The following is a 25,910-nucleotide window of genomic DNA, read 5'->3' as shown; positions in this document are numbered from 1 at the left end:
ACCAGCTGAACTAACTTACACCAGTATATCTTAATGCTAAGGTATATTCTGCCAAAGAAAGATCTTACTATGAGAGCTGAGGTCTGTTAAAATGGAAAGTGGACTTCAAATAGTCAGGAGTAAAGGAGTTCGGCCAAAGGTGTTACCCATTGGAGAGCTCACTTTTATGATAAAACTTTTAAACCTCTGCCAAAAAAACAAGACGTGTTATCAGTCCGCTGTAAGGTACTCTATGCGCAATACTTGCAGTAGTAGAAAGATTACTTAATTAATATGGATAACACAAAAAATAGCATGTTAAAGAGAGAGCTGAAACCACAAGGACAAGGGTTTTGCTACGGCACAGCAATATTTTTTTAAGTTCCCAGTCCCTCTTCAACAGCATTTTTAGAAGAACAGCAGTATGCCAGGTATAGTCATGGATGGTCAGCGGTGGACACTGAGAGTAAAGAAAACCCTGCTACCGAAAATCGGCATCTACGTGTTAAGGCGCAGAAGAAATAGCCGCCTAGCGATTCATTACAGATGGGATTTGCCATACGCGCTCTCTGATGCTCTGCTATGCAAGGTAGTACTATGTGTATCCCTTTCTTCCGCAGAGAGGTAGTCTAAAAGCATTCGTATTTAGTTCTCCCATCCCCCTAAATCTTTTCCACAAAGGACACTGTCACCACCAAAGCTCTGCAACAAGGATCGTTTATATATCTGACAACCTTTAAACCCCCAAAGAAAGGAAAAAGGAAGCAGTAAAGCTCTCTGAAGAGCTCTTTGGTGGAACAAGCAGAATTATGAGCAGCAGGAGAAATATGAGTAATTAAGACAACAGTATATCTATATCTTACAGCTGACAGAGCGAAGCTGCAAGTTAGCTCTGGGCAAGGTGTTAGCGGAGGAAAGAACTGAGCGTGGTGTTTCTACTGTTATTGTTGAAAAGCCAGCCCAGGAAAAAGGCTAAAGGGACAATTTCATTACAAAGAAGGAAGTAGGCTGGCTTAAGAGAGCAGTTAGATGCAGACTTACAACATTAAAGGAACAGGTCAACAGCTATCTGCGACAAGACAAGCAATCATTTTGGGAGTCAGCTGATGCGGCGCTCTTACTGTTCTTAAAAGGACTCGTCTTGAATTCTCTACCGGTGGCTCACACAGAAAATTAAAGCTGCAGAATTGCGCTGCAGCACAAAACAAAGCACCAGGGCGGATCGAGGCGGTAGGAGAGCACAGGAGAAGACACAACTTTGCTCAGCGAGCAGCCCGAAACAGCGGTTGTCCTCTCGGCAGCCAATATTCATAGGGGGCCAGCGCGGCACCGAGGACGCGGCCTGACCGCTCCCCGTGTTTCAAACGCTGTGTCTCTGGGGTAACTCAGGGGCAAGCACCCGGGCTTAAAGTCCGTTCAGCTCGGTGGAAGGGGCCAGGCGCTCTCCCGCTTGCCTAAACTCTTACTTCGCTCCTCCTTCGGGCCCCCCGCGCACGGCGTGCTCCGGCGACTCCCCAGCCGGCACAACGCTCCTTCGTGGCTACAGCAGCTGAGTTTACAGCAGCCCTCAGGCCGTGTTTTCCACCTAGTATCTATAAGTGAATTAGCGCAAAATCTGAGCTTACACAAATCACGGAGCCAGTGCCCGGTTTGCCATGGCACGGCGGCCCTTTCTCGGGCCTGGAGCAGCGAGGCCTGGAGTAACGAGGTGCAGTACAGAAACCGTGGGCCGCGTCCTCCGTTCCTGTATTGAAGCTGTTTTCAGAGCTGGGAAGGGAAATCCTTCTGGCTGAGAGGAAAAGACAAACAGCAGCTCCCATACGTACACAGATCGAACGCGCGGCCTGCTTGGTCACCTGGGGCCTGCAGCCAAAAGATCGATGCGTGGATATTGCGGCCAGGAGCCTTCCTCCCCTGCCTCCCAGGGGCGAAGGAGGGCACGGCCGCTACACGGAGCGCAATATTTATGCCCGCGAAATGGCAGAGGGGGGTTGCTCCGAATTTACGTTACGGTAAACAAGAGCAGCGTTTGTCCAAACGATACGGGCTGTAGCCAAGGCAGAGCCAGAGGGCACCAAAGGCAGGTCACCAGCTGCACGGGCCGCTGCCACCCAAGCAGAGGAGCTCTGCGCCGGCAGCAGGGGTGGGACGACACACAGGGACAGGGGCCGCTGAGGGGTGCCAAAACCTATTGCTAGTTTCTCAAGTGACGGCCCCTGTCTGCCTCTCACAGCCGTTTAGCACAGCCAGGTCGCTTGCCACGTTCCTGCTTGTTCTTAGTCCGCGTTTACTTGTTTGCAGCACGCAGGTACCTAGAAGTCCCAGTTCTTCTCAAGCGTTTGTGTGGCCCCTACCAGCAGCTGCAGTTCTCGGAGCAGCGTTCACTTATCCCAAAAATGCACGGGTAACACACGGTTTACGCTGCAGCACAGCATGGAGTATCCCCCGTGTCGTTTTCCTTCCCGGCTCTGTCACGGACCGCAGCAGTGAGAGGGACGAATCACGCCATTTCTGACTATTGCTTATTTGGCGGAGAGAGTCCGACACGAAGGGTTGTCTTGCTGCAGCCCCTTCTGCCCCATTTTCTCCAACACAAAGAAGCACGCGAGCCTGTAAGAGGAGCTGGCACTGTCCTTTGCAACGCGACGCCGAGGGAGGCCCGCGCTTTGCATATTTCACATCACAAACTCTAATGGCTCCTTAAAATACACCCTTATATTCCGCCCATAAATCAAAACAGATACAGTCAAATCCTGCTTATAGATCTAAATCCCTTTTACACTCTTGTGTAGCTCCGTTATGCACCTACGGTGTCGCACTGTTTATGTATTTCTGCCTCCAGCTTCAGCCACATCCCGGCACTGATTGAGAGCACCAGAGTGTGTAGCCCTTAAAAACTCAAATATCAGCACTACTATTTCCCACTTTCCTGAGCACTAAAATGCATCTAAAATTAGGAAAAATGACCTCCTGTCATTTTGTTGACTTGCCAATGAGTTTATTTACTCACTCATCCCACAGAGCAATTGTTTCATGGAAACGTAAAAACGTCCAGTGTTCCAGGGCAATGCTAGACGGACCTACCTGCAGCTCACCTCTGGGCCGAGCAAAGGCAACGTCTCTCATAAGCGTCATTTTGTATAGAGGTATCACCGCCAACAAATACGTTACAATTATTTGGGATATAGATTGTTATAAAGTGAGTACAGAATTTCATATTATTATCATACTATAGACAGCACTGCTTTGATAAAGGATCAAAGATTAGGAAGACAAGAAAAATAAGGAAATAGAACGCAGCAAGAGTCAGCTCTTTAGCTGGCATAATTGGACACTGAAGTCCATGGAATTGTGTCCAATAGCAGGAGCTGACGGTCCGGCCCATGTGCTTACTACTTGCAAGGATTAAAATTAAAACAGCATGCCTAAAAGCAGAGATGGGCTTTATTAGATTTGAGAGAGGTTTGGATTGCCTAAATTTCTAGAGGAATTTTCAGCCTGCCATCACAAAGGCTTCAGGGTTGTTTACTCAGACTTTTCAATAGCTCCTTCTAAAAAAGGATGATGAACAACCATCTTCAGTACCACAGATTTTTAATGTAATCTGTTTACAGTTTTAGAACAATTTCCAGAATAGAACACGTTTTAAATGTCCTAAGCCTTTAGCGTTCTCACTTTGATCATCTCCCATCACATTAGGGTTCAGAACATAACGTGATAGAGCCAGGCTAACGAATCTGCCAGAAATGACATCATAAAGCCAAGTGACCTGAAAAAAAGTGTTTTATTTGAGCACCACAGTCTTCTCGAACATTTTCCTTTTTTTTTTTTTAATACATTGTAATTAATGTTTTACTTTCACTGGATTTTTTTTGATTGCATGAAAGCTCACAACTCATTCTCAGAAAAAAACTCCTATTGCAAATAACAGGAACCATATTTGATCAAGAGAAGACTGTAGGAGGTCCTTACATAACAATAGTAAACGATTCTTTGGGGATTTAGACAGATAAAATACTTAACACTTTCTTAGGAAGTTAACTCTAAATAGTAATTGTGGATTTTGTAGTGTGTGGAAAGGAGAGATCGGTCTTTGACAGAGTTTCTGTTACCGTCCTGATGTGAGCAGACAGCTGCAAAAATGAAGTGATATCGGTGATAAAAACATTCTTACTACTTTTAAGCAGGAGGAATTGCACAGCAGTAAAGGGCAAATCCTGCTAGCCTGCATGTATGCAAGCAGCCCTTACACATGAAGACAGCGACTGACTGGAATGGCACTACTGACCAGAGGACATAACCATGTAGCATGTGATTGCTTTAAATATTTTTGAATGTCTCACATTAAATTTTATGTATATAGCTTACACTCCTTTTGAAAACTTGATCTACACAACAGCATTTATTGCTCTTTTAATTCCAGCCATGTTAAAACTGGCAAATAATTTGGTTAAAAAAAAATGTTGCAATGATAGCTCCCTTTCCCTCTATCTGATGTAGAAATACATAATTTCTAGTATTAAAAGTGATTAAATTTGGTGCATTTCCAACTTGTATTTTAACAATGCATTACCTCCTGAATTGCTGCATAAATATTAATAGACAGACCGATATGGAACTTTTGCCCGTAATGCCCTTGGAGAACCATAATCACGGCAAGTGGAGCAAAAGAGATGAGAGAGCGTACTGAAGATGGTGGCTCTATCCCCCAGCTTCACAGGGCTACCCTAGGTCAGACACTTTCCACACAATATCATAGATGAGCAATATCTCAAAGGCTAGGCTTTGCTTAGTAGGAGATGAAAATCCTATTGACATTAATGTGCCATTCATGTGTGATGTTCATCTGAAATACAATAGAAAAATGTCCACTGATACCAAGAAGAGCCTCACTGATTTTTGTCTAAATTACCAGAGACTTAATTTTTGCCACCGTGCGTTTTTAAATTTCATCTGCAGACGTCCGCTAGTCTAATCTCCTCAGGAATGATTATATAACATTTATCTACCTGAATTTCATCCCTGCGATACAATCTCATTAAAAGCCACAGTTGTACTGGCTACCATTTAAAAGAGGCCAAGTGGATACAGACCCACTGAAGTCATGCTCAGCCTTCCTGAAAATTGGCCAATTATTTAGATCCCTAAATATGGGCTTAGGGGGCTAAAACTCCGGATAGCCTTTTGGAAAACCTTTTTGGATCGCCTTTGACAGCATTCTAATCCACAGTAAAACACGTTTGTGTTTTCTGAGAAGATGACACTATTGATTTTTGTCACTGTTACGCGAGAACCTCACTCGAAAGCGCTAAACGCTGGCAGTACGAAGGGCAAGGAGAAAAGGTTTCTGTCTTACAACATCTATTACACAGCTGCGTTTTGGACACTGGTGGACTATGCTAAGGGTTAAGTTAATTTAACTTTCACCAAGTTAGAGAGCTATGAAAGTTTAATCACAGACGAACTCCAGTGGGCAGCTGGTAGCTCACAGACAAATGTTCTCATTTTTATTCTTTATAGGCAGGGCTCAAATCATCATAAACCATATTTAAGGAGGGAGAAATTTCACGAGGGGAGGGAGCTGTTCTATATGATAGAATAAGCGAAAAAGGCAACTTACTATTTTAAAATTTAAATCCAACAAAATTACCACAAATGCTACTGGAAACACAACATGGGGAATTCATTATTTTGTTTCAAAGTTAGTTTATCATAAATCTGCCCTCTGACATGTAATAACTAGTAACGTTTCGAAGGTTATTTGATAGTAAGTTCAACAGTGTAGGTGACTGAACATGTGAGCTGCATGATAATGAGTCCCAAGGGAAATCAGGCTTTAGGATGCAGGGTGAAGCATCCCTAGGCTTGTATTCAAATGGAAAAAACATATTCAAAAGTTTATTGTTTATCTCATAAGAACATCAAATAATACACAGTCCTTCGACTCGAATGTATAAAGCACACTAGAGAACTATTTGCTGGGGGAAAAGCTCCAGATTTGATCCAAATTCAAAACAGCTAGCAGCTTCTACATTGAAATGCACAGAATGATTTTGATATAAAAAGTGGAGGGGAGGATTTCGGCTTGTTCTTTTACAGAACTATTAACTAAGAGGCAGAGCAAGTCAGTTTGGTCTTGCATCGGAACCTAGAAAGAAGAGCTGGAGAGCCTTAAAAATAGTTGTTTTCAAATCTTCTGTATTTCAGGACAACAAATAGAGTTCTTTAAGTATGACAAATACAAATTGTACTGCTCATCCCAAATTTAACTTTAGAAGTGTGGCAGCTGTAATTGCTTAATTCTTAGCATACAACCTCATTTAAAGCCAATAACGAGAGCAAAAGATTTTGTTTTTCAATGAGGAGACGTGGTATGTGCATCACACTTCAGGAGCATAACAGACCCCACCTCTCAGTTAGTTAAGCTCTTAAATAATAGGTCTGATGCTGCCCCTACTGAAGTCCACGGTAGTTTTGTCCTTACTGATAATCGAAACAGGATTGGGCCCATTAGCTGTGCTGGAAAAGCATGTAAGACAGAACTTTTCTTATAGACTCTCTGTAGCGCAAATGCCACGGGCAGCCGGCATTCCAAGCCCTTAACTACACAGCTGCTGGCAGGCTGCCACCCGGCCGTACGTAGCGATGCAGAAACCACCCCAACCTGCCCCGCGCTCCCAGCTAGCGCTGCGCGCTGCAACAAGGGGTCGCTTACCTTCTAGCTGTTTTCCCCAGGAACCGCAGACCTGCTACTTTCATATTTCTGCTTATCTCCAGCGTATGCATATTTCCTTGCTTGGAGAAGTGCGTGGAGAACGCCTTGTGTTTAATGATTGCTGCTGTGTTTGGATATCACATGTAGAACCGTATTACCAAATTGCCATCTTAAAAGAAACATCCGAGGTATTAAAAGTAATCAAACATGACTCTTGCTATTTAGGTGCACAGCCTTACCTGTCAAGCGCGCCGGTTGCCTTCTTTTAACATAGTTACGTATCGCGCTCTGTTCCAAGAGGCTGTTATTTCATAATACGTTTTGGACATTGAAAGTAAAATTAGACTTTACTGTCAAGGTACCTTTCAATAACCAAAATCCATTTTCTGTAAATCTTTTTAAACTGTCCTCTTTTTTATTCATTACTTAAATTGTTACATACCCTACATTTACGTGGTGAAAAGTTAAGCAGCATGTATCTTTCTTTACATCACTTTACTAGTTCTTAGCATTATGATGGCACTTTTCAGAAATGCAACTGACAGAGGTTTGCTGACACACTACAAATTACAATTCTCATTAAAACTCTAACTTCTATACTGACAAAAATCAAAGGTCGAAATGCTCTTATCTTGACAAGCTCTAAATATCCTATGAGTGTTTGTTTATGCACCCACTGTACTAGTACCTATTTCCAGCAGGAACTATAAGTACCATTCTCCACACCTTAACTTTGCAAAAACAACAGCATTTAAATATGTACCAAAGGCAAGCAGAAATAAAAACAGGCAAACGGGCAATAATATCCTCTAAAATGCTTTTTACTCTTCTTCATATGGAATTACTACATGGAAGACGATTGCAACCAAAAGCTAGGGCAATTCCAGAAGTTATAAAAAAATATATCTATTTTAGAACCGATGACTCCAACTTTTTAGACTCATTCTCTGAAATGCTGTTCTCCACTACTCAACTTTTTAAAATGTTTACGCAGGTAAGAAGTACTGTGAAAACCTGAGCTATACTAAAATACGGCACGACAGTAAAACACGGTCACAGAGCTATTAATACAGGTATTAAATAAGAATATTATAAAACATGTTGGCCAGATTGGTACTGAACTTCTATTATTATTCTGGAAAAGAATTAAAAAATGTCCGTTACTACGTTAAGTTAGTTCTGCCCAGTGCTGTAATATCAAAATGTGCATAAATCAGCGTGCTCGTTTCCCTATCAAGCATGAAGCTTCTGTCTGCTAGTTATCGGAGGTCTTTGCAGATATACACAGAGCAAGGCTGCTCGGTCCTTCCTCTGTGTGGTCTTTCCGAACTGTCGTTATCAGCTTTCTGTTTATTATTGTGCTCAGTTTAAAGGGAATTTGCCAAGTGATCCCTGGACTCCAATCTTTAGGCCTGTTGTCAGGACAAATTAATTTCTGTGGAAACCCACTGTGCCTCAGATACCATCTAGGAAATGTAGGATTAATGGAGTCCCTGTACAACACGCTTTGTAGTGGAGCGGCTGGGGGAGGGCAGCGAGTATTGTGAGGAAGTGGGAAGTAACAAAAATAAAGCCACTGCACTTTGGGTTAGTTTGGGGAGACTTTGCATTTTTTTATTACATAAACTAACGTTAGTTAACATTGAAAATTCAGTACAGCAACTGAATACGAACAGGCAACTTTTTAAACAAAAAAAAAACTGTGAACGGAAACTCTATACTGCCAAAATGAGGGCACTGAGCTCTAATTATCAATATTTTATATTTTACAAACTCATGCCAATCTCTCCAGTAGGTAAAAACAGGGTATTCAAGGAAAGAGTCTCCTGTGCATATTAGAAGAAAATAATGGAACTGAATACATGACCATTTGGAAAAGGGGTATTAAAGCAGGATTTGATGCAGGTCCAGGACATAACTATGCTGGCAGACATTTGAGGGTCTTTATTCAAAATGCATATATTTCATTCTCAAAAAACGTTGAACTACCACTGTTCTTGAAGAAACTATACTTTAAAAGAGACTTTCCTGCCTAGAAAAAAAAAAAGGCAATCTAGTTTTAAATTACACCAAAACAGAGTTGTTTACAGGTAAAGCAATATTCTCCTTCATGTTTTCCCTTTGTCCACAAAGTAGCTGAAGAGAAGAGAAGAGAAGAGAAGAGAAGAGAAGAGAAGAGAAGAGAAGAGAAGAGAAGAGAAGAGAAGAGAAGAGAAGAGAAGAGAAGAGAAGAGAAGAGAAGAGAAGAGAAAAGAGGGAAACATTTTGATTGATCCTTTTCTCATTTTCAGAAGGGTGACTCTGCCTGTGCTTAGATATAGAGGTTTAATATCTAGCAAAATGGGAATCCTTACCCTTACTCTTTTCTCTTAAAAAATAAATCAGTTGAAAATATATGGGATGAAGCCACCAGACACACAGGGCCGCACTCTACATTGCATTACAGCTGGTGACTCCCCTGCGCAATCCACGAGTTGTAAATCCGCCCTGAAGTTAGCCTACAGTGGCACTAAAACACCTAACGGATGACAAAAAAAAAAAATGAAAGATACTATTCCTTTAAGGTCAAACACTATCAGCAAAATTTCACTTTCTAACGTAGCGTTGTTATGATATTAAACTGTTAGCAGCGGGGTTAATTTGCCACACAGAACAGTCCCTTTCCAGTGCACTTCTAATATCTGGTAAGATTGACAGATGCAGAGGATGAAGCTGCACCACGAGGCTCCTTTAAAATATCTCTCCAATTTGCAAATACCTCAGTGTACACTGCTTTTCCATCACAGGGCAAAAATAGGAGCAGTGTGAGAAATCATGGGTTTTTTTTGCATGCTGCCACATTTTCTTTGGAACAGCATTTATGGAGGAGATTCATTCTGGGAGACTCTTTTATTAAGCTCAAACTCACCTGCATACGAGACTGCTTTCTTTATATTAAATATTCCAAATGAGTGCATTCTTCCATAACTAAAACATTTAGATTAATCTTGAGAGACTTTTTATATGCCAGTTTTTACTATTACGGAAATTCAATTAACTCCATAATTATGAACACAATTACCATTGAGCGTTACATGTGATTTGGTGGTAGTAGCTACATGGCACACACATACACATTGTTTTAGGTTTTAAAAGTTATAGTAATGATAATAATAGGCAAATACTCCAAAAGATCATTCACAGTCTTCCAGGTAGTTACCTGCACTGCTTTATGTGTACGAACTATTTTTAAATAGACTGTTCATATTTTGGAAATTCAGTGTTTACTGCAGTAAGCATGTTACAGGCAACCGGTGGGCTGCACTCCCAGCTGATGGAAAGTCGCCCAAACTGTGACAATTTACCTTAAGCGTTGACCTGACCCAGCTAACTCATTCCACTACAAACTCGAATACGCAGCCCAGGCTGCAAACGAAGCCCCGGTGATTTACGTATGTGGAAAAAAAAAAAAAAAAGCCAAACAACAAACAAAAGAACCGTGTTGGGGGAAGAAGGGAAGCTCTATGGAGTCTTTTAGAACTTTACATAGGGTCGCTGCCAAAAAAGAGCTTCTGCGGGCAGGGGAAAGGCTGCGCGTGATCGCCACAAGGCTGCTGCAAAAGCCCTTCTCAACAGGTAGGACGAGCGGGTGTTTCAGGGTGGAGCTGAAGGGTCAAGAGGCACGATCTACGCCTTGGTAGAGACGCGCTCCCTGGCAGTACCCATCACACAAGCCCCCGGGCGGGTTATTCTCAGAGCAGGCGGGGGGCTGCGCGTTGGACTGCTGCCAGGCACACCACGCGAGCACTTCATTGCTCCTTTAGAAACGTTAAAGGGCGCCTGTTCTTGTGCCACGTAAAGAAGCACCAGAACGCGGTCAGCCAGGAGCCTAAGGACAGACATTTGGCTTTTTCTGACTGAGATTGCTAAAAGCGAAGCTTAAGAGTTCCCCTGTAAAATGCAATCATGATACGGCCTTATTCAGAGAAACGCAGAGTTCAAAGTGGAACATTACTCTCTCAGTAGACCTACGTCTTTCTTCACCATTCGCTAAAAACTGAAGGACGGAAGTACGTCAGGTACTGGTCACCACACAAAAGTCAACATTCACTTGCTGCTGTCACACACAGTTTGAATATCTGTGACATCTCCTATGTCACAGACGTTTGTCGACTCCTCACTGGTAACCCGTTCATGCATGCATTGTATTAGATACAATGCAGTTCAGGTTGCATCATTACCATACTAGATTACAAACTGTCTAAGAATACAGGCAAACTGTATTCTCAGACGGGCTTAGATTATTTCAGACCTTATGCAAAATAATACTGATATCATTCATGCCATCTTTAGCTCAGACTAAGAAAATCTCTAGTTCCTGCAGCTCATTCTAGCTGCCTGAATGTCGGTACTACTATACCAATTTACATCAGCTGAAGGTTTGGCCCCATATACTCTTCTTAATCTGCTAAGAACCCATTTCTGTTTACACAGTAATATTTACAGCGACCTCCAGCTTCACCACTGCACTTCAGTTCTTTGTCTTTTCCACCTGCAAGTAAGTGCCCAGGCGGGCCAGATTCCTTCCACACAGCAGCTAGGGCTTTATCAAGAGACAACTTCAACTGCAAAAGAAATCAACAGTGTTTTACTATAATGACTGCTCAAATAATTTAAAATCAGGGTTACTCTTGTGAGTTTTCTAAACAAAAAGTAACCTGCAACCTACAAATCTGAATTCAAAACATGTTTATGTATAACATTCAAAATATAAAGCCCCATTACAGCTCAGTCCTCAGTGGATGCTAGTCAGTGCAAAACTATTGCATGCATTTTGTTAAAAAAAGGTAAAGGATATAATAAGAACAAGAATCAAAGCATTTCCAGACTTGCCAACGGTTAGATCTCACCAGTGAAGTAAAACATTTAAGCTTTAAAGGAAAACCATAAACGCAAATATATATAAAATGAACCATAAAATAGACTTCACAACAATAATGGCACAAACATTTCACAACGTGTGAAACCCGCTGTGCACGTGTACCCATGCTTTCCTCACTCCTGGCACAATAGCCACGAAAAGGCTCCTGGTTACAGGAGTTTTCCAGGTCTAGGGATACGGAATCTGTATCTCCTGAACCCGGTTCAATCTGCAGCCTTGGTGTCAACGAGCGAAACCAGCGGGGAAGACAGACAGACAGCAACAGAAAATATCACCGGCAATAGGAGAAAAGGTGCCTGATGGAAAGAAGACTAACTGCTACATTTTGCCGTATTTAAGGTTACAGAGGATCAAAAAAGCTCTCAACTACAGTAAGACTCCCTTGTCTTGCCGTATATAGTTACTGTAACATTAGGCACGCACAGCAACCCTTCGGTAAGCTATGGTCCATCCACTCTCATAAGCGGAGCCATCCCCAAGCACTGACCCACACGGTCCACACCTCAGGCTCCCAGCCGGAAAGGACCCCACCGGTCCGCGGCAGGCCCGGCCCTGCGCGCTGCAGACCTGCTACACGCGCGTCCCGCCGTCACGACACGGACCTGGACCGTCCATCACATCAGCGTGCAGCATCGGTGCGCTCAAACCAGCAAGATCACAACCCAGAAGCCCTTATTCAAAATCTCTGAAATCTTCCTGATGCCCAGGAGCCTCACACATCTTTTTAAAACGCTAGAAATATTCCTGTAAACTGAGCTGCCATGTGATTTGTTTTCCAAAACGGTATCTCACTCTACTCTGTTGTGGAAGAAATGCAGTCCTTATTCCTCTTTAATATTAATAATGTGGGGAGCTACATTAACTACTAAGTTTTAATTTCAGAAACATTCTGACATTTATAAAGAGCAGATTAGAACCCCAGTTTCAGACTACTTTTTTTTTTTAATTATTACTACTATTGCTATAAGTACTATTAGGATTAGTATCATTGCAGGAGTGATTAAAAGACCCTGGATATGTTATTAAAGTATTCTAGAACTACTCCTTTCTTCAGCATCAAGATCTATTCAGTAATTTTATAAAAAAGAAGCATCTTTTCTTAAATTAAATTTTAAGTATGGCCCATTCTCCTAAATAGAGGTACTTTCGGTATTAAATTGTACAGAAGAATTATTCCAAATAATTGAAGCAGAGGCAAAAACATTTATTACTGAATGCTGAACACCTTCCAGAGCTGCTCATAAAATGTGAAATTAATAAAAGGCCAACAACAAGACAAATCCTCAGAATTCTCAGGGAAGTCAAGGAGAGATATATGTCATGGAAGTCAACAGAATGAGTCCCTGCTTTCATTTTAAGGTGATTATTTGTGAAGCAGATGCACAGGGCTTATGATTTTACAGAAAGGGCTGTTTTAGCAGTAATTTTGGGAAATGCATTTTTGTTGACTGAGCTAGCACAGCAGTTTAACTACGTATGTTCGTGCACCAGAGCTCTTTTCCATATTGTTCACTAAATAGAAATTCAAAAGAGTCTTAGGCATAGATTAAACGCTTTCAAAAAATCAATTCTAGACTGGCATGTAAGTTAACCAGTCTGACCTTGTAATTACATAGTAAACACTTCTGTAGGAAACAAACTGTAGGAATATTTTATGTTTCAATAATTATTTGCGGTAGTACCACATATAAAAATGAGAAACCATGGCAATATTTAAGGAAGTTTATCTACAGATAATTGCATGAGGTATTAAAATAGGACTCATTCAGGGTTTAAGGACATTGTAATACTAAAACAGATCAACAAAAGATGATACCCAGTACACAACTCATCCACACTGTAACAACCACTTTGAATTTCACTTAGCATTGCTAAGTAGATAATCATATAATCTATATCCTATCTCATTACTCTGAATTGTTAACTCTGGAAGCTTACTATCAAGACACGCAACGGTCAAGAAAGCAGTATTAAGACACACAGTTTTTCTAATGGCTAAAGAGCACCTTCCAAACTAACTTAGGAACGATGCAATATAGTGATAATATAGACTTATTTGATTATATATTCCTGAGAACGGAGCGCGTATTTTATGCCCAACTACTAACGTGCCTTGCAACAGATTTTTTTTTCTTTTTTACTAGTGCAACGCCGGAGCTTCCAAATAAAGGTTTGCATTAGTTTGGTCATATAAGTGCGCTATCCAGTAATTAAATCCAGTTTGTATTTTGAAAGTGCACAGTCAATGATATTCCACATAGAGCTAAGCTGCACTGTATTTGTATCCATCATCTCTCAGTTCTGGGAAATCCATAAATTCATTCGTCAAAGGTAAAAATACTCGCACAAAATTCCTCCTAAATCTTTTGAAATGGTTTGTTCAAACTCTTGACATAGCGTTTTGCTCTAAACAAATTCCTAGACAACCCTGTGATTTTCCATCTCTGAAAATATACTGTTTCCCCTCCACGAAACCAGAACAGAGGGTCTGAGAGAAAGGAAATTATTAAGCATTCTAGTGGGTTTTTTCCAACAAAAACTAAGATAGAGGTCAATGAATAAGTATGTGCAGGCTGGAACTTAAATCCTCTGGGGTGACTGTAGGCTAATTAATAATTAATGCCAGAGACATGGTGTTTGAAATGCAGATGTGATAACTGGAGGCCTGGCAAAGCTGTTCAGAGGAAGCAGATTTGGATGCTATAGGGAATAGGCACTCCCTTGCCGGCTGGCTCTGAAAGCAGACCTGGGTGCAAAGCAGGGCCTATGGTTTAGATTATATTCCCCTCAGCTGTTAATTACCTGAACCTACTTTGAAGTTTTTCTCTTTTTATCCTCTGCATGAAAAGAGATTGGTTCAGCCAAGGGACTTGAAAAAATGATCAAATACACGGAGTAGAGGAGGGGAATAGAACTTCAGATATAAAAAAGATAAGGAAGAAAAACACTCAGCGAGACATACAGGAACATATTAGGAAGCGCATGACTGTGGCTCAACGTTTCAAGCAAGTTCTGCTGCTCTAAGTTATTCCAGCCATTAAGTAAAGCCCTGCGCGTTTTATGGGTAGATTTGTTAAAAGGGATCGCTCACTGTATGTATACAGTTTACATTAATTATTTGGCAAAAGTACCATAGGTGATTTGCTATGCTATTTTTTAATTCAATAAAGTCATTTAAGCCTTCTTATGTTCGGGGCTATTTAATGAGGTGTGCAACATCAGCAGAGCCACCAACCATGCTGCGCCAAGGCGGGGGGAAGGATCGGGGAGACCCGCTCCTTCGGGCGAGGCGGGCGGGCGGGCACCGACCCCTCCTTAACGCCTCGACTCCCGCTGGAACCCAGCGGGGGCCTCGGCCGCGGGCCCCCCACGGTGCATAGGGCATTATCAGGGGGAGTTTATGAGGAGAAGGGGACCATCGCCGCCGCCGCCACCACCACGACGAGGCCAACGGCCGCCGCTGCCTCCCTCCCCCCGCCGCGCCCTGCCGCCCCCCGGCGGCGCGGAGGCCGCAGTCCCCCCTCCCCACCCCCACCCCGCGCTCCGGCCCAAGCGTCATGTCGGCCGGCGCCCCGCCGAGCAGCTGAGGCGAGGAGACCGGGCCAAAGCCCCTTCCCCGCCCCGGTTCCTCGGGGAGGACTTGGGGGTGGTGGTGGTCCCGGAGCGGCGGAGTCCCCCCCTCCTCCCTCCCGCCCAGTCAGGGACCCGAAGGAGAGGAGAGGCCCGCGGCCCTAACCGCCGCCCAACGGCCCCCAGCTAACGGCCTCCAACGGTCCCAACCGCCTCCCGAGGGCGGCGGCGGCGGGAGCTGAGCCCGGGGCCAGCCGGGTGCTCGGCGGCGGCTCCCGAAAGCGCCTCACCCGGTTTTGGGGCCTGGCAGTGAGAGATCGTTGCCCTTTGGAAGTGTCTCCACAGCCCCCCCCCTTTTTTTTTTTTAAAAAAAACAAAAAACCCGCTCTTCCCTACTCAGACCGCCCTTCCCCGGGCTGCCCTGACTAACCCGCCCAGCCACTTCAGTACAACCCTTCGGAAAACTGGGCGTGCGGGGCTGCTTTTACCTTTTTATTTTTTCTTTTTGGGGGGGGGGCAGTAGAGTAGGATGCAGCAACGTGCCACCAGCTGCGGGCTGGCCGCGTTTTGAAAAAAAACCTAAAGCTGAACAAACGCCTGGGCGCCAGGCGCAGGCGAGCCCGTCCCCAAACCCCGGCGGCCCCCTTGGCCCGGCCCCGGCCAGGCGCTTGGGCGCGCTCTTCACCTGCGCCTCGACAGAGCCTAAAAATGAAGCGAAGCGGCCGCTGATTGGTGGTGAAAGGAGGCTGGAGGGAAAAAAAAAAAAAAAAAAAACGCGTTGATCTCAGCCCAAACGTGCCTGAAACGTTGATCTGAGCCCCAGCGTGTGCCGCTGCGCGTGTCGGGGCTGCGGGGGGGGGGGTTGCACAGGGAGAGCGGGACACACCGAAAGAGGGTTTTAATGAAATCATAACATTAAAACAGTTTTATATTAAATCCTGCTAATTTCCTAGGTGAAGGCTGCGAAGTGAATGTGAGGAAGCATTAAAAGGGAATTGAATTTGCATTCCTTATGCTACAGGCACATGTTTACATGACCTTTAAAACAGAATTAAAGCTGTATCATCAGCAGCTGTAGGCAATTCACATTACTAAGGCAATCAAATCAGAAGGCTAAACTAACTATAAAACATAAATTAAACTGATAGAGAATCATCCTAATTCACTAGGTTTACTCGCAATCTACTTATCCGCTACTAGTAATTTCCAAACACTTTGCTGAAGAGGAAACGCTGGAAGGTGCCACTGTCCAAAACGCGTTGCCCACGCGTGAGAGCGGCGCAGCCGGCGGCCGCCGCGCAGCGCAGGTCCCGGGCGCGCAGCGAGGCGCGCAAGCGAGCGCGGCCCCGCGCAGGGCCTGCAGGCTGCTACCTGCAGTTCCGCCGGCGATAAACGCCAGGCTGGAGCGGGCTGCCGCAAAACCCCCGCAGTCTCCTGCTCTCGCTCTCTCTCTCGGACTTTCACGCCCGCCGTTTATTTTCTGAAAGACGGACTAACGCGATGTCCCATCGAGTTCAGGTTGCACCGCTCCCTTCGGCCTCCCCCCCCCGCCCCGCACTTGCATCCCCCAGGACGGACACTTTCCAACGTCGGAAGCACAATATATAAAAAACCGAATCGATACCGCCGGTAATTTCATTAAAAGTTCGCAGAGCGCCCGGCCCCGCCGAGGCCCCTGGCACCCCCCGGCCGGCGGCACTCCGGCTCTCCCTGCAGCGCTCTCCATCCCCGTGGCCGCAGCCTCCAACACTTTGATTTATCGGTATTTATTTCCTCCAGGCAGCGAGAGCGCGTACAAGCCGCGCAGCCCAGGGGCTGCGGCTCCCCACTCGCGGCCGCCCTCCCGCGTGTACCCCCGCCTGCCCGCTCCCTTGCGCTCATCTCTCGCTCGCGTTTTTCTCTGCGCGCCTGCAGGCGGACTTCGCGGCCCGCCGCCCGCTCCTCCGCGCTGCTCCGCGCCCCGCAGCACGGGAAGGCGGCAACGCGCCCCTCCGCGCAGAGCGCTCGTCCGCGGGGGCAGCGTAGCCTCCAGGGGCTTTAACCAGGCTTCTCCGGGGGGGGGGGGGGGAGGAAAAAAAACAAAACCAAAAAGATGATGCCGGGGACCTCACAGGGTGGCGAGGGAAACGGCGGGGGAGAGCAAAGGCGCAGCACCTGCGCGGAGGGGGCTATTCCCCGCGGGACGGCTGGGCGCGGGGGGGGGGTCGCTCTTGCCGTGAGGATGAGGCAGGTTAAACGCCGCTGCCCTTGGCAGGACGGCGACGTCCCTCGCCCAGGGAGCAGAGGGCAGAGCGGCCGGGGCACCCCCCGGGCAGCCCCGGCCCACCCGGGCCGCTGCCGGTGCCGGCAGCCAAGCGGGCGCTGGGGAGGTGGCGGCGCTCCGGAGCGCGCAGCGCTGCGCGGTGCCTTTCTTGGGCAGCGGCCGGTGCCAGAGTTGCGCGGCGGGTGTTGCGCGGCTCGCTGCGCGGCGCGGGCAGCGGCCACCTGCGCGGGCTGAACCGCTCGCCGCGCCGCAACGCGCCCGGCAGCGCAGCCCGGCCTGGCCGCTCCGCGCAGCCACCTGCCCTGGCTGGTGCAGGGAGCGACCCCGCCGCCGGAGCCTCGGCCTCTCCTCCGCCAGCGCGCAAAGACTGCGCAGCGCCGTGCGCCTCTCTCGAAGCGCGCACCGCTTCCAAGTGCAAGGGACGGTTAGATCGCTCTTGCAGGACCGTGAATGCACATCCCTGAGTAATCTGCACGCTGAATGGTGAAGTTGGGGAAATGTATAGTTTAAAAACAGCAGCAACACCACCACCACCACCACACACGCATTGAAATTATTCAGCAGGCTAACAAACAACAATGCAGGTATTTGTCATCCTAGGAATAGAGCCATTTGTCTGCAGTGTCTCCTTAGTGAACACAGGTTAAATAGCGTGCCACTTAGCGCGTTTCCAAACCCGATCCACTTCCCTTTGAATATGCTTGAACAGAAATCTGCGCGTTCAGGAACCGTATTTTAATTATTTTTAAAATATACACAGAGTGGCCTTTGATTTCGAAACGGAGCTAGGTTCTCTTCCCTCCGTGTTTCGGGGCTCTTATTGCTCGCACATCTACCTTGCTACCCATCTCGATCCTGTTTGCTTACAGAGGTTTAGATGATGTGTGAACACACTTTGCAAACAGCGCAGAATTTCAATCCGTTATGAAACAAAACACATTGTTATAATCATGCATGTTTGAACCGCCTGGTGAGGAAAGTGCCTACGTAAAGGGAAGTGATCTGCATTGTCGTGCACATCTATTAACTCCTAACGTGACCTTAAAAACTGGCATGCAGTGAAATGACCGCCTGAGCCTCGGACCGGCCGCGCAGAGGCTGCGGGTGCCCAGCCGCGCCCGGTACGAGCCGCCCCGGAGCCCGGCTCCCTCTCGCCATCCATATTTCTCGGTTAAGCACAACAAAACCCGACGTTTCAATGCGTGGATTTAACAAACGGCAAGAGCGGCTCCATGGCAAAAATGTGCACTGCGGAGAGACTGCCCAGAATATTTTTGCTCGCAATTGCAAATTAACCAAATGTTCGATACAATACCTGCTACAAATTAACCAAGCTAGCAAAATAACAGTGACCTGAGCATGACGTGGTAGTGCACAAATGAACGACATTTCTTCCCCAGCAAGTACATTTTTCAAACATTAACAATGGACATGTGGAAAAGAAAAATAATAGGAGATTCGAGCAGAGCAGCGAGGAGTTGCACGAAAACGATTTGGAAAACGCAGCAGTTAGAATACAAATGCTATTTACCTTGTGATTTTCTCTGCCCGTGACTTGCTTTATTGTCCCTGCCTAGCCTTTCTCCATAATGCAGAACCAGCCCAGGCAGCAGCAATGCTCCTTCAGTGCCGGGCTTGTTACTAAAGGGCTCGTGTTCTTAGAGATTTGGGGGGCTGCATTAATTCTTACATTAGGACTATTTTAATTTGCAATCTGTCAGTCCATCTCCTGGCTGTGGCTCGGAGATGGCAGTGTGCTATGTCTCTCCCTCTCTGCACAGCATTTACTCACGTTCAAGAACAGCCAACAGAGACCAAAAAAAAAAAAAAAAAAAGAAAGAACTAATTGAGCTTGTGTCGGTATTGGCTAATTTCTGCTAATACTCTGTAAATTCCTCTTTTCCTCCTAACCTTCCCCCACGCAGGTTGGGTTTTCACAAAGCATCTCCGGAGATGCAGGAGCCTCTTTCTCAGCTCTGCGTGGCGAGCTGGCGGGGAGCGGCGTTTCAGTCGGGGTGTCAGCGCCTCGGTGTACACAATGCAACCTTAACTCCTGCCTTCAGAAACGGCTAAGCTGCCCTTTCCCAACCCCCACCCCCGTTATGATTGACTCTGTTTTTAAATTTGCACTTGTTCCCACCAAGCGCCATCTAACTCGTCCTGTCTCTAAAGTGAACTTGTGTTGAAGGTGAAGTTTTCAATATAGAGGTCGTGACACCGAGGCACAGCTTACCGCTCGGCGCTTCATGCTGTATTAAACACAATCAAAACGACCCCCTTTTAGACCGTTTTTCTCCCCCTCCTGCAGACGAACAATGAGGGAGGGGGGAAAAAAAGAAATCTCTAAAGTATAACAAAGTCAGATCTGCGCGGATGATAATAAACCCGTTCGTCGCGCTGCCCGACGCGAGGAGAGCTGCAAACGCGCCCGCACCCAGGCGCGCAGCCCCCGCGCTTCCCAGCGGCCGGAGGGCGGCTCGCGGGGGAGCGGGGCCGCCGCGAGGCTCCGCGCAGCGCTCCGCGGGGCGGCCGAGCGCGGAGCCTCCGCCGCTCTCCTGCCTCCTCCCCAGCCCGGTGAGGGGACTCGACACAATTACCGCTCCTGCACTTCAAAGCCGGGGTTTTCTCTATAGCGACTTCTAGCTGCCCCGAGACGGTAGGCTTCCCCGAGCTATTGTGTGATCTTTTTCATGCCAGCGGTTTAGCAGAAATAAAAATATATGTGTATATTAAATCCAGCTATTTGCTGGGGGGAAACGCGGGTCTCCCCAGTGCGAAGGCACCTGGAGCCAAAGGGCTGGAGAGCCCAGTCCAAACCCAGAAACTTTTTTTTACTTTAATGGGTTTCAGTCTATGAAAAATAAGTTACAAATTCTTGCAACAGTAGCTTTGCATGTACTTATTTTTCTCCCATGTCCAGACGGGGTCGTCTATTGAATAAGGCTCTTTTATTCTGCATGGGGCAGGGGATTTGTGGCCATGGTCCCCCTTTTATTCCTCTCTCTATGGAAACCCAGATCATGGGGAGAAATATGCGAGGCTGAATAAAGAAAAGCAGCAGAAAGGACCGCTTGAGAGCGGCATCTGTTACACTTGGGAAGTTAGACTGACAGGAAAGAGCTAAAGAAACCCTCTCCAGCAGATTAGTTAGAACAGCAAGAAGATTTAACTATATGCAGATAAAAACACTTTAAAATAAACCATACTCTCCTATAGGCGAGATCGGAGCCTCCTCCGCCAGGAGCGCAGCGTTACGGCGCTCAGCTCTGCCTTAGATGCATTCGCAACAAATATTAAAATGGGACATTCGGGGTTTTATTTCCCTGCTAGAGACTCTGCCTTAATTAAACGGCGGATCCGAACATCTATTTTCACGGGCAATGGGATTTGAAAAATTATTTCGGAAGTTAAAGTGTAAATTAATTTTAAATAATTTAGCTACGTTTTTATGCAGGGTGGATTTTTTTCTTTTTTTTTTCTTTTTCTCTTTTTTTTTTTTTTTTCCGCGGGCTCCGGTGATATTTATTTTGAGAAGCTTGTGAAGGCGGAGGGGGGAAAAAAAAAAAAAAAGAGGATGCTAATAAAACTCTTTATCTGCCCCGTCGCAGCCTTCCCCGCGCTCGGCCGCGGCCAGGAGCGCGGCTCTGCGCGCAGGACCGGCTCGCCAAGGGCCGTTTCCCCGCTCCTGCCCCCTCCCACCGCCTGGGAAGTTGCCTGCAAGTTGCCTGCGGCGGCGCGGAGCGGGCGCGGAGCGGGCGCGCAGGGCCCGCGCCGCCCCCGCGCAGCCCCCGCAGGCGCGGCCAGCCCGGCCCGCTGCCCTCGCCCCGCGCTGCCCCCGCGCCGCCGTCCCGCACCCGCGTGGGCGCCGGCCCCAGCTCCGCGAGAAATTATTGCGATTATTATTATAATGAGGAAAGCGCTGCCGCTCCGCTCGGGAGGAGGCAGAGGAAAGCTCACCTTGGCTCTATATATTTCTCGCATTTTTCTTGAATTTTCTTCAGATCTGTCTTCTCAGAGAAACTAATGCCTTAATGACTTTCTGGTAGCTGCAAGCCTTCTTTTATTTCTGCTAAATATATGAAAATGTATGCAAATTTAAATCAAGCTTAACCTAGGAGCTCTTGCAATATATTTAATGGAATTTCAAACCAATAAGGGAACTCTGATGCAGTCTTCGGCAAGTGCAAATATAATTACGCAGCTAGGTTACCTCCAAAATTATGCAAGGAAAGGTCATTTTTTAACTTGGGGGATTTTCTAAGGTATTAGGTGTTTAATTTGCTCAGGCCGAGCACGACAACAAACGCGAGCGGCCCCCGCGGAGCGGGGCCGGGGGGCGGCGGGCGCTGCGCCGGCTCCCGCGAGGGCGCGACCTGCGCGGGCGCGGGCACCCCCGGCCCTGCCGCGCCGCTTTGTGCGGCCAGCAGCTCGCCGCGCTTTTTTTTTTGTTTTCCCCAAGTCTTGGGGTTTTTTTCTTTCTTTTTTTTTTTTTTTGGAATAACCCCCGCAACACGCGCACACCTGGCGCAGCGCTCCGCGGAGACACGCCTCATTAATTTCTTTTATAGCTCAAACTTTGACGGGCGAGGCAGCGCTGCGGCTTATTCACGCGGATACTGGAAAGCGCTTGGGGGGGGGGGGAGTCAGTTGTGCTTTTCTTTTTCTCCCTTCTTTTTTTCCCCTTTCTTTTTTTTTTTCCTTTTTTCCCCTTTTTTTTCCTTTTTTTTTTTTCCTTCTTTTTTTTTTTCCTCTTAAAGCGGACGAAACCGTCCTCGGGCGCGGGCCGACGCGGCGAGACGAGGCGCGGGGCCGGCCGGCCGGGGGCCCGCGGGGCAGCGCCGCGCTCCGCCGCGCTCCCGCCTCTGCCCGGCGCTCCCGGCGGCGCCTTTAAACGGCGGCGCGGCGCCCCCCGCTTGGCGGCGCGGAAGGAGTTAAGCGGCGGCGGCGGCGCCGCGGCCCGGCCCGGCCCCCGCACCCGGCGGAGGGATTCACTTCCTGCTCCGGGCCCGCGCGGCCCGGCCCGGCTTTCGCACCCCGCCTCGGGCCGCCTCGACCCGCCCCCTCTGCTCCGATTGGCTCTCGCCGAGCGCGGCCCCGCCGCCGGCGCGTCGCCATTGGCCGGCGCGGCCGCCCGTCCGCGGCGCCGCGGCCCCGGCTGCGGCGCCTGGTGGATGTCAAAGGCTGAAGCGGCGCCGCCGCCGCAGTATAACTCGTAGGGGCTCCTCGCCGGCCATGGCCACAGCCGCCTCCAACCCCTACAGCATCCTCGCCTCCAGCTCGCTGGTCCATGCCGACTCGGCGGGCATGCAGCAGGGGAGCCCCTTCCGCAACCCCCAGAAACTCCTCCAAAGTGACTACCTGCAGGGCGTGCCCAGCAATGGGCACCCGCTGGGGCACCACTGGGTGACCAGCCTGAGCGACGGCGGCCCCTGGCCCTCGGCGCTGGCCTCGGCCCCGCTGGAGCAGCCGGACGTCAAGCCGGGCCGCGAGGACCTGCAGCTGGGCGCCATCATCCACCACCGCTCGCCCCACGTCTCGCACCACTCGCCCCACGCCAACCACCCCAGCGCCTGGGGGGCCAGCCCGGCCCACAGCGCCTCGCTGGCCTCGGCCGCCCAGCCCCTCAACGTCTACTCGCAGGCCGGCTTCGCCGTGGGCGGCATGCTGGAGCACGGCGGCCTCACGCCGCCGCCGGCCGCCGCCGCCGCCGCCGCCATGCACCCGGGGCTGCGCGACGGCGCCGAGCACGGCGAGCTGGGCGGCCACCACTGCCAGGACCACTCGGACGAGGAGACGCCGACCTCGGACGAGCTGGAGCAGTTCGCCAAGCAGTTCAAGCAGCGGCGCATCAAGCTGGGCTTCACCCAGGCCGACGTGGGCTTGGCCCTGGGCACGCTCTACGGCAACGTCTTCTCGCAGACCACCATCTGCCGCTTCGAGGCCCTGCAGCTCAGCTTCAAGAACATGTGCAAGCTCAAGCCGCTGCTGAACAAGTGGCTGGAGGAGGCCGACTCCTCCACGGGCAGCCCCACCAGCATCGACAAGATCGCCGCCCAGGGCAGGAAGAGGAAGAAGAGGACCTCCATCGAGGTGAGCGTCAAAGGCGTGCTGGAAACTCACTTTCTCAAATGCCCCAAGCCCGCCGCCCAGGAGATCTCCTCGCTGGCAGACAGCCTACAGCTGGAGAAAGAAGTGGTGCGGGTCTGGTTTTGCAACAGAAGGCAAAAAGAGAAAAGAATGACTCCGCCAGGGGAGCAGCAGCCGCACGAGGTGTACCCGCACAGCGTGAAAACGGACACAGCCTGCCACGACCTCTGACTAGCGGGCCGGACTGCAGCCGCGCGGATTTGCGGCCGGGGTTTTAACTTATGTTGAAAGAGGGAACGCGAATAACGGGAGACTTCGAGCCGGGGGCTTTCCCGCTCACCGTCTGGGCAATATTTTTTCTCTCAAACCTTTTCGCTGATCAATACGTATTGTTTACTCGCAGACAAGGTTTGTTTTCGGTCTCCGCTTAGGAAGAAGGAAAAAAAAAAAAGAAAACCCACGGGAAAAAAAAAACCAACAAAAAAAAAGGAAAGACAGATGTGTGCCTATGAATAACCTTCCAGCGCCTTGGTTATATCAGCTGTATTTCAGGTGAATCTGTTTTACAATAGACTAGTTTTGCATTTTTAAAGACTTATATAGCGTTTTTAAATGTCTGAGGTGTTTTACTACAAACTGTACACAATATTTGTGACCTAATTTGTATCGAATTGATCAGTCAAACCTTTCTCCCTTCCCCACGACCCGGGAATGTCACTTGGCGAGGAAGAGGAGGTCGGCCGGGGCCTTCCTCCCCGCCTGCCCCCGGCGAGCAGGGGCGCCGCGCCGGGCAGCAGCGGCGGCCGCACGCCCGGCGCCGGGAGCAGCCTGGTTCCTTGCAGCTTTTTTTCTCTTCCTTTTCAAGAACTTCCTAACACGGTAAAACGGTCGGATTACAATCCTGACCCCCCCACACACCCCCACCCCCAACAGCAACAACAACTCCCAGGGAAAATTTTTAAAGAGAGCCGAAATTAAGCATCACAAACAAAACCGTGGCATTTGCCAGTCCTTTTCTTTCCGAAGATGTGTTGGGCTTTTTGGTCAGCGCCAGACTGAGAGGTCTGTAGTAAAACACCTTTATAATTCTGCGCTTTGGCTTCGGAAATCAGTTTCTCTGTATTTTGTTTCGATAGTGAAGAGGAATGAGGTGTCTAATGAATTTCGGGGGGGGGGGGACGGGAGGGAGGGAGGGGGACAGAAAACGCCCGCATTTGGTTCACGCTGAGCTTATTTCCGCGTCACAGGGAGATGCTAGGTTGGTTGAAAAGCTTTTATAAAAACGAACAGGGAAGGGAAAACAACAGCAGCAACAACAACAACAACAAAACCAAATTAAGTCAATAAAAGGCTAAAAACATAACCATTTTTTTGGCATCGGGAAGTGCTGAGCTGTAACCGCCCCCTCTCCTCCGCCCGCTCCGTGGCTGTGTACTTTCCCTGCGTTTGTAGGCGAGGACGGCGTGCACACTCGCGCACACACACGCACACAAAACAGTCGTCAAATTTGTGTGTGTGTGTGTGTGCGCGCGTGTGTGCGCGCACAGCCGCGGCCCCCCGGCGCAGGCACGGCGCGGGCCGGGCCGGGCCCCCGCGCAGCCCCGGGCCGGGCCCGGCGCGGCCGAGCCGGGAGGCCCCGCGGCCCCTCGCCCTCCCCGGCATTCAGATTTTTTCCTTTCGACATTTATATTTTTCCAGTATTTTTCAGTAAGCGCTAAAAGAGAAAAAAAAAAAAAAAACTCGACACTGAGGACCTGCCTATTTCTGCCAACTTTATAACTGTACAGTTTTGTATATTAAACGTTTTTTGGAAGTTATTAATTTAAAGAAAGATCATTTAGTTTATTCATTTAGTAACTGATGTATAATAAACGCTATTTTCATTAAAGGTTGCTTTTTTCAACTATTTTATCCAAAATTGCCTATTGCAGTTGCCAACAATTATTTATTTTCAATAAATTCCGCATTATGTTTAAAAAGAAAACGTTTCAGAAAGAGAAAAAAAACCTAAATAGGTGTCGAAAAAAAATAACGAAACACACGAGTCGCTGTAACGTTTGGTTGTCGACCAGTTTTAGTCAAGGGGTTTATATTGACGCAATATTTTATTGTTGTAAAAGGACAAATTAAAAAAAAAAAGGTTTAAATAAACATTTTTACAAAAAAAAAAAAAATGTTGCGTTGTTTGTGCGCTGGGAGGGGGCTCTCCGGGGAGGCTGCGAGGCCGGCGCTCCCCGCGGAGCCGCGCCGGGGCCGCCCTGCCCGCGCCTCCCGCCGCCGCGCTGCAGCCGGGCCGCGGCCGCGCAGCGCCCGCGCACCTGCCTCGGGCGCGGCGGGGCGCGGACCGGGCTGGCAGCGAGCAGCGCTGGTGCCGC

The 25,910-nt window shown here is 48.2% G+C and overlaps 1 protein-coding gene and 1 long non-coding RNA gene across 8 annotated transcripts in view; one reads left to right on the top strand and one right to left on the bottom strand.

The window, feature by feature from the left end:
* Positions 1–21,720, bottom strand: part of LOC138068749 (uncharacterized) — a 96,639-nt gene extending 74,919 nt beyond the window's left edge. For 6 of the 7 annotated variants that reach the window (XR_011143485.1, XR_011143480.1, XR_011143482.1 and 3 more), the window contains exon 1: positions 21,406–21,720. This is a non-coding gene — a long non-coding RNA (uncharacterized lncRNA). Of the gene's footprint in view, positions 1–18,979; positions 19,201–21,405 lie in introns of those variants that run through there. The other variant, XR_011143481.1, reaches the window with a different exon arrangement.
* A 917-nt stretch (positions 21,721–22,637) lies between these two features.
* Positions 22,638–25,021, top strand: POU3F4 (POU class 3 homeobox 4). The gene has a single exon (XM_009687690.2). It carries the CDS (start codon positions 22,681–22,683, stop codon positions 23,764–23,766), a length of 1,086 nt encoding a protein of 361 aa, XP_009685985.2. The 5' UTR covers positions 22,638–22,680; the 3' UTR covers positions 23,767–25,021.
* The last annotated feature ends 889 nt before the right edge of the window (positions 25,022–25,910 follow it).

Source organism: Struthio camelus, chromosome 11 (genome assembly GCF_040807025.1).
Source record: "Struthio camelus isolate bStrCam1 chromosome 11, bStrCam1.hap1, whole genome shotgun sequence".
NCBI classification, from domain to species: domain Eukaryota; kingdom Metazoa; phylum Chordata; class Aves; order Struthioniformes; family Struthionidae; genus Struthio; species Struthio camelus.
The sequence above is the reverse complement of the archived record's forward strand: the minus strand, read 5'-3'. Positions and strand labels throughout refer to the sequence as shown.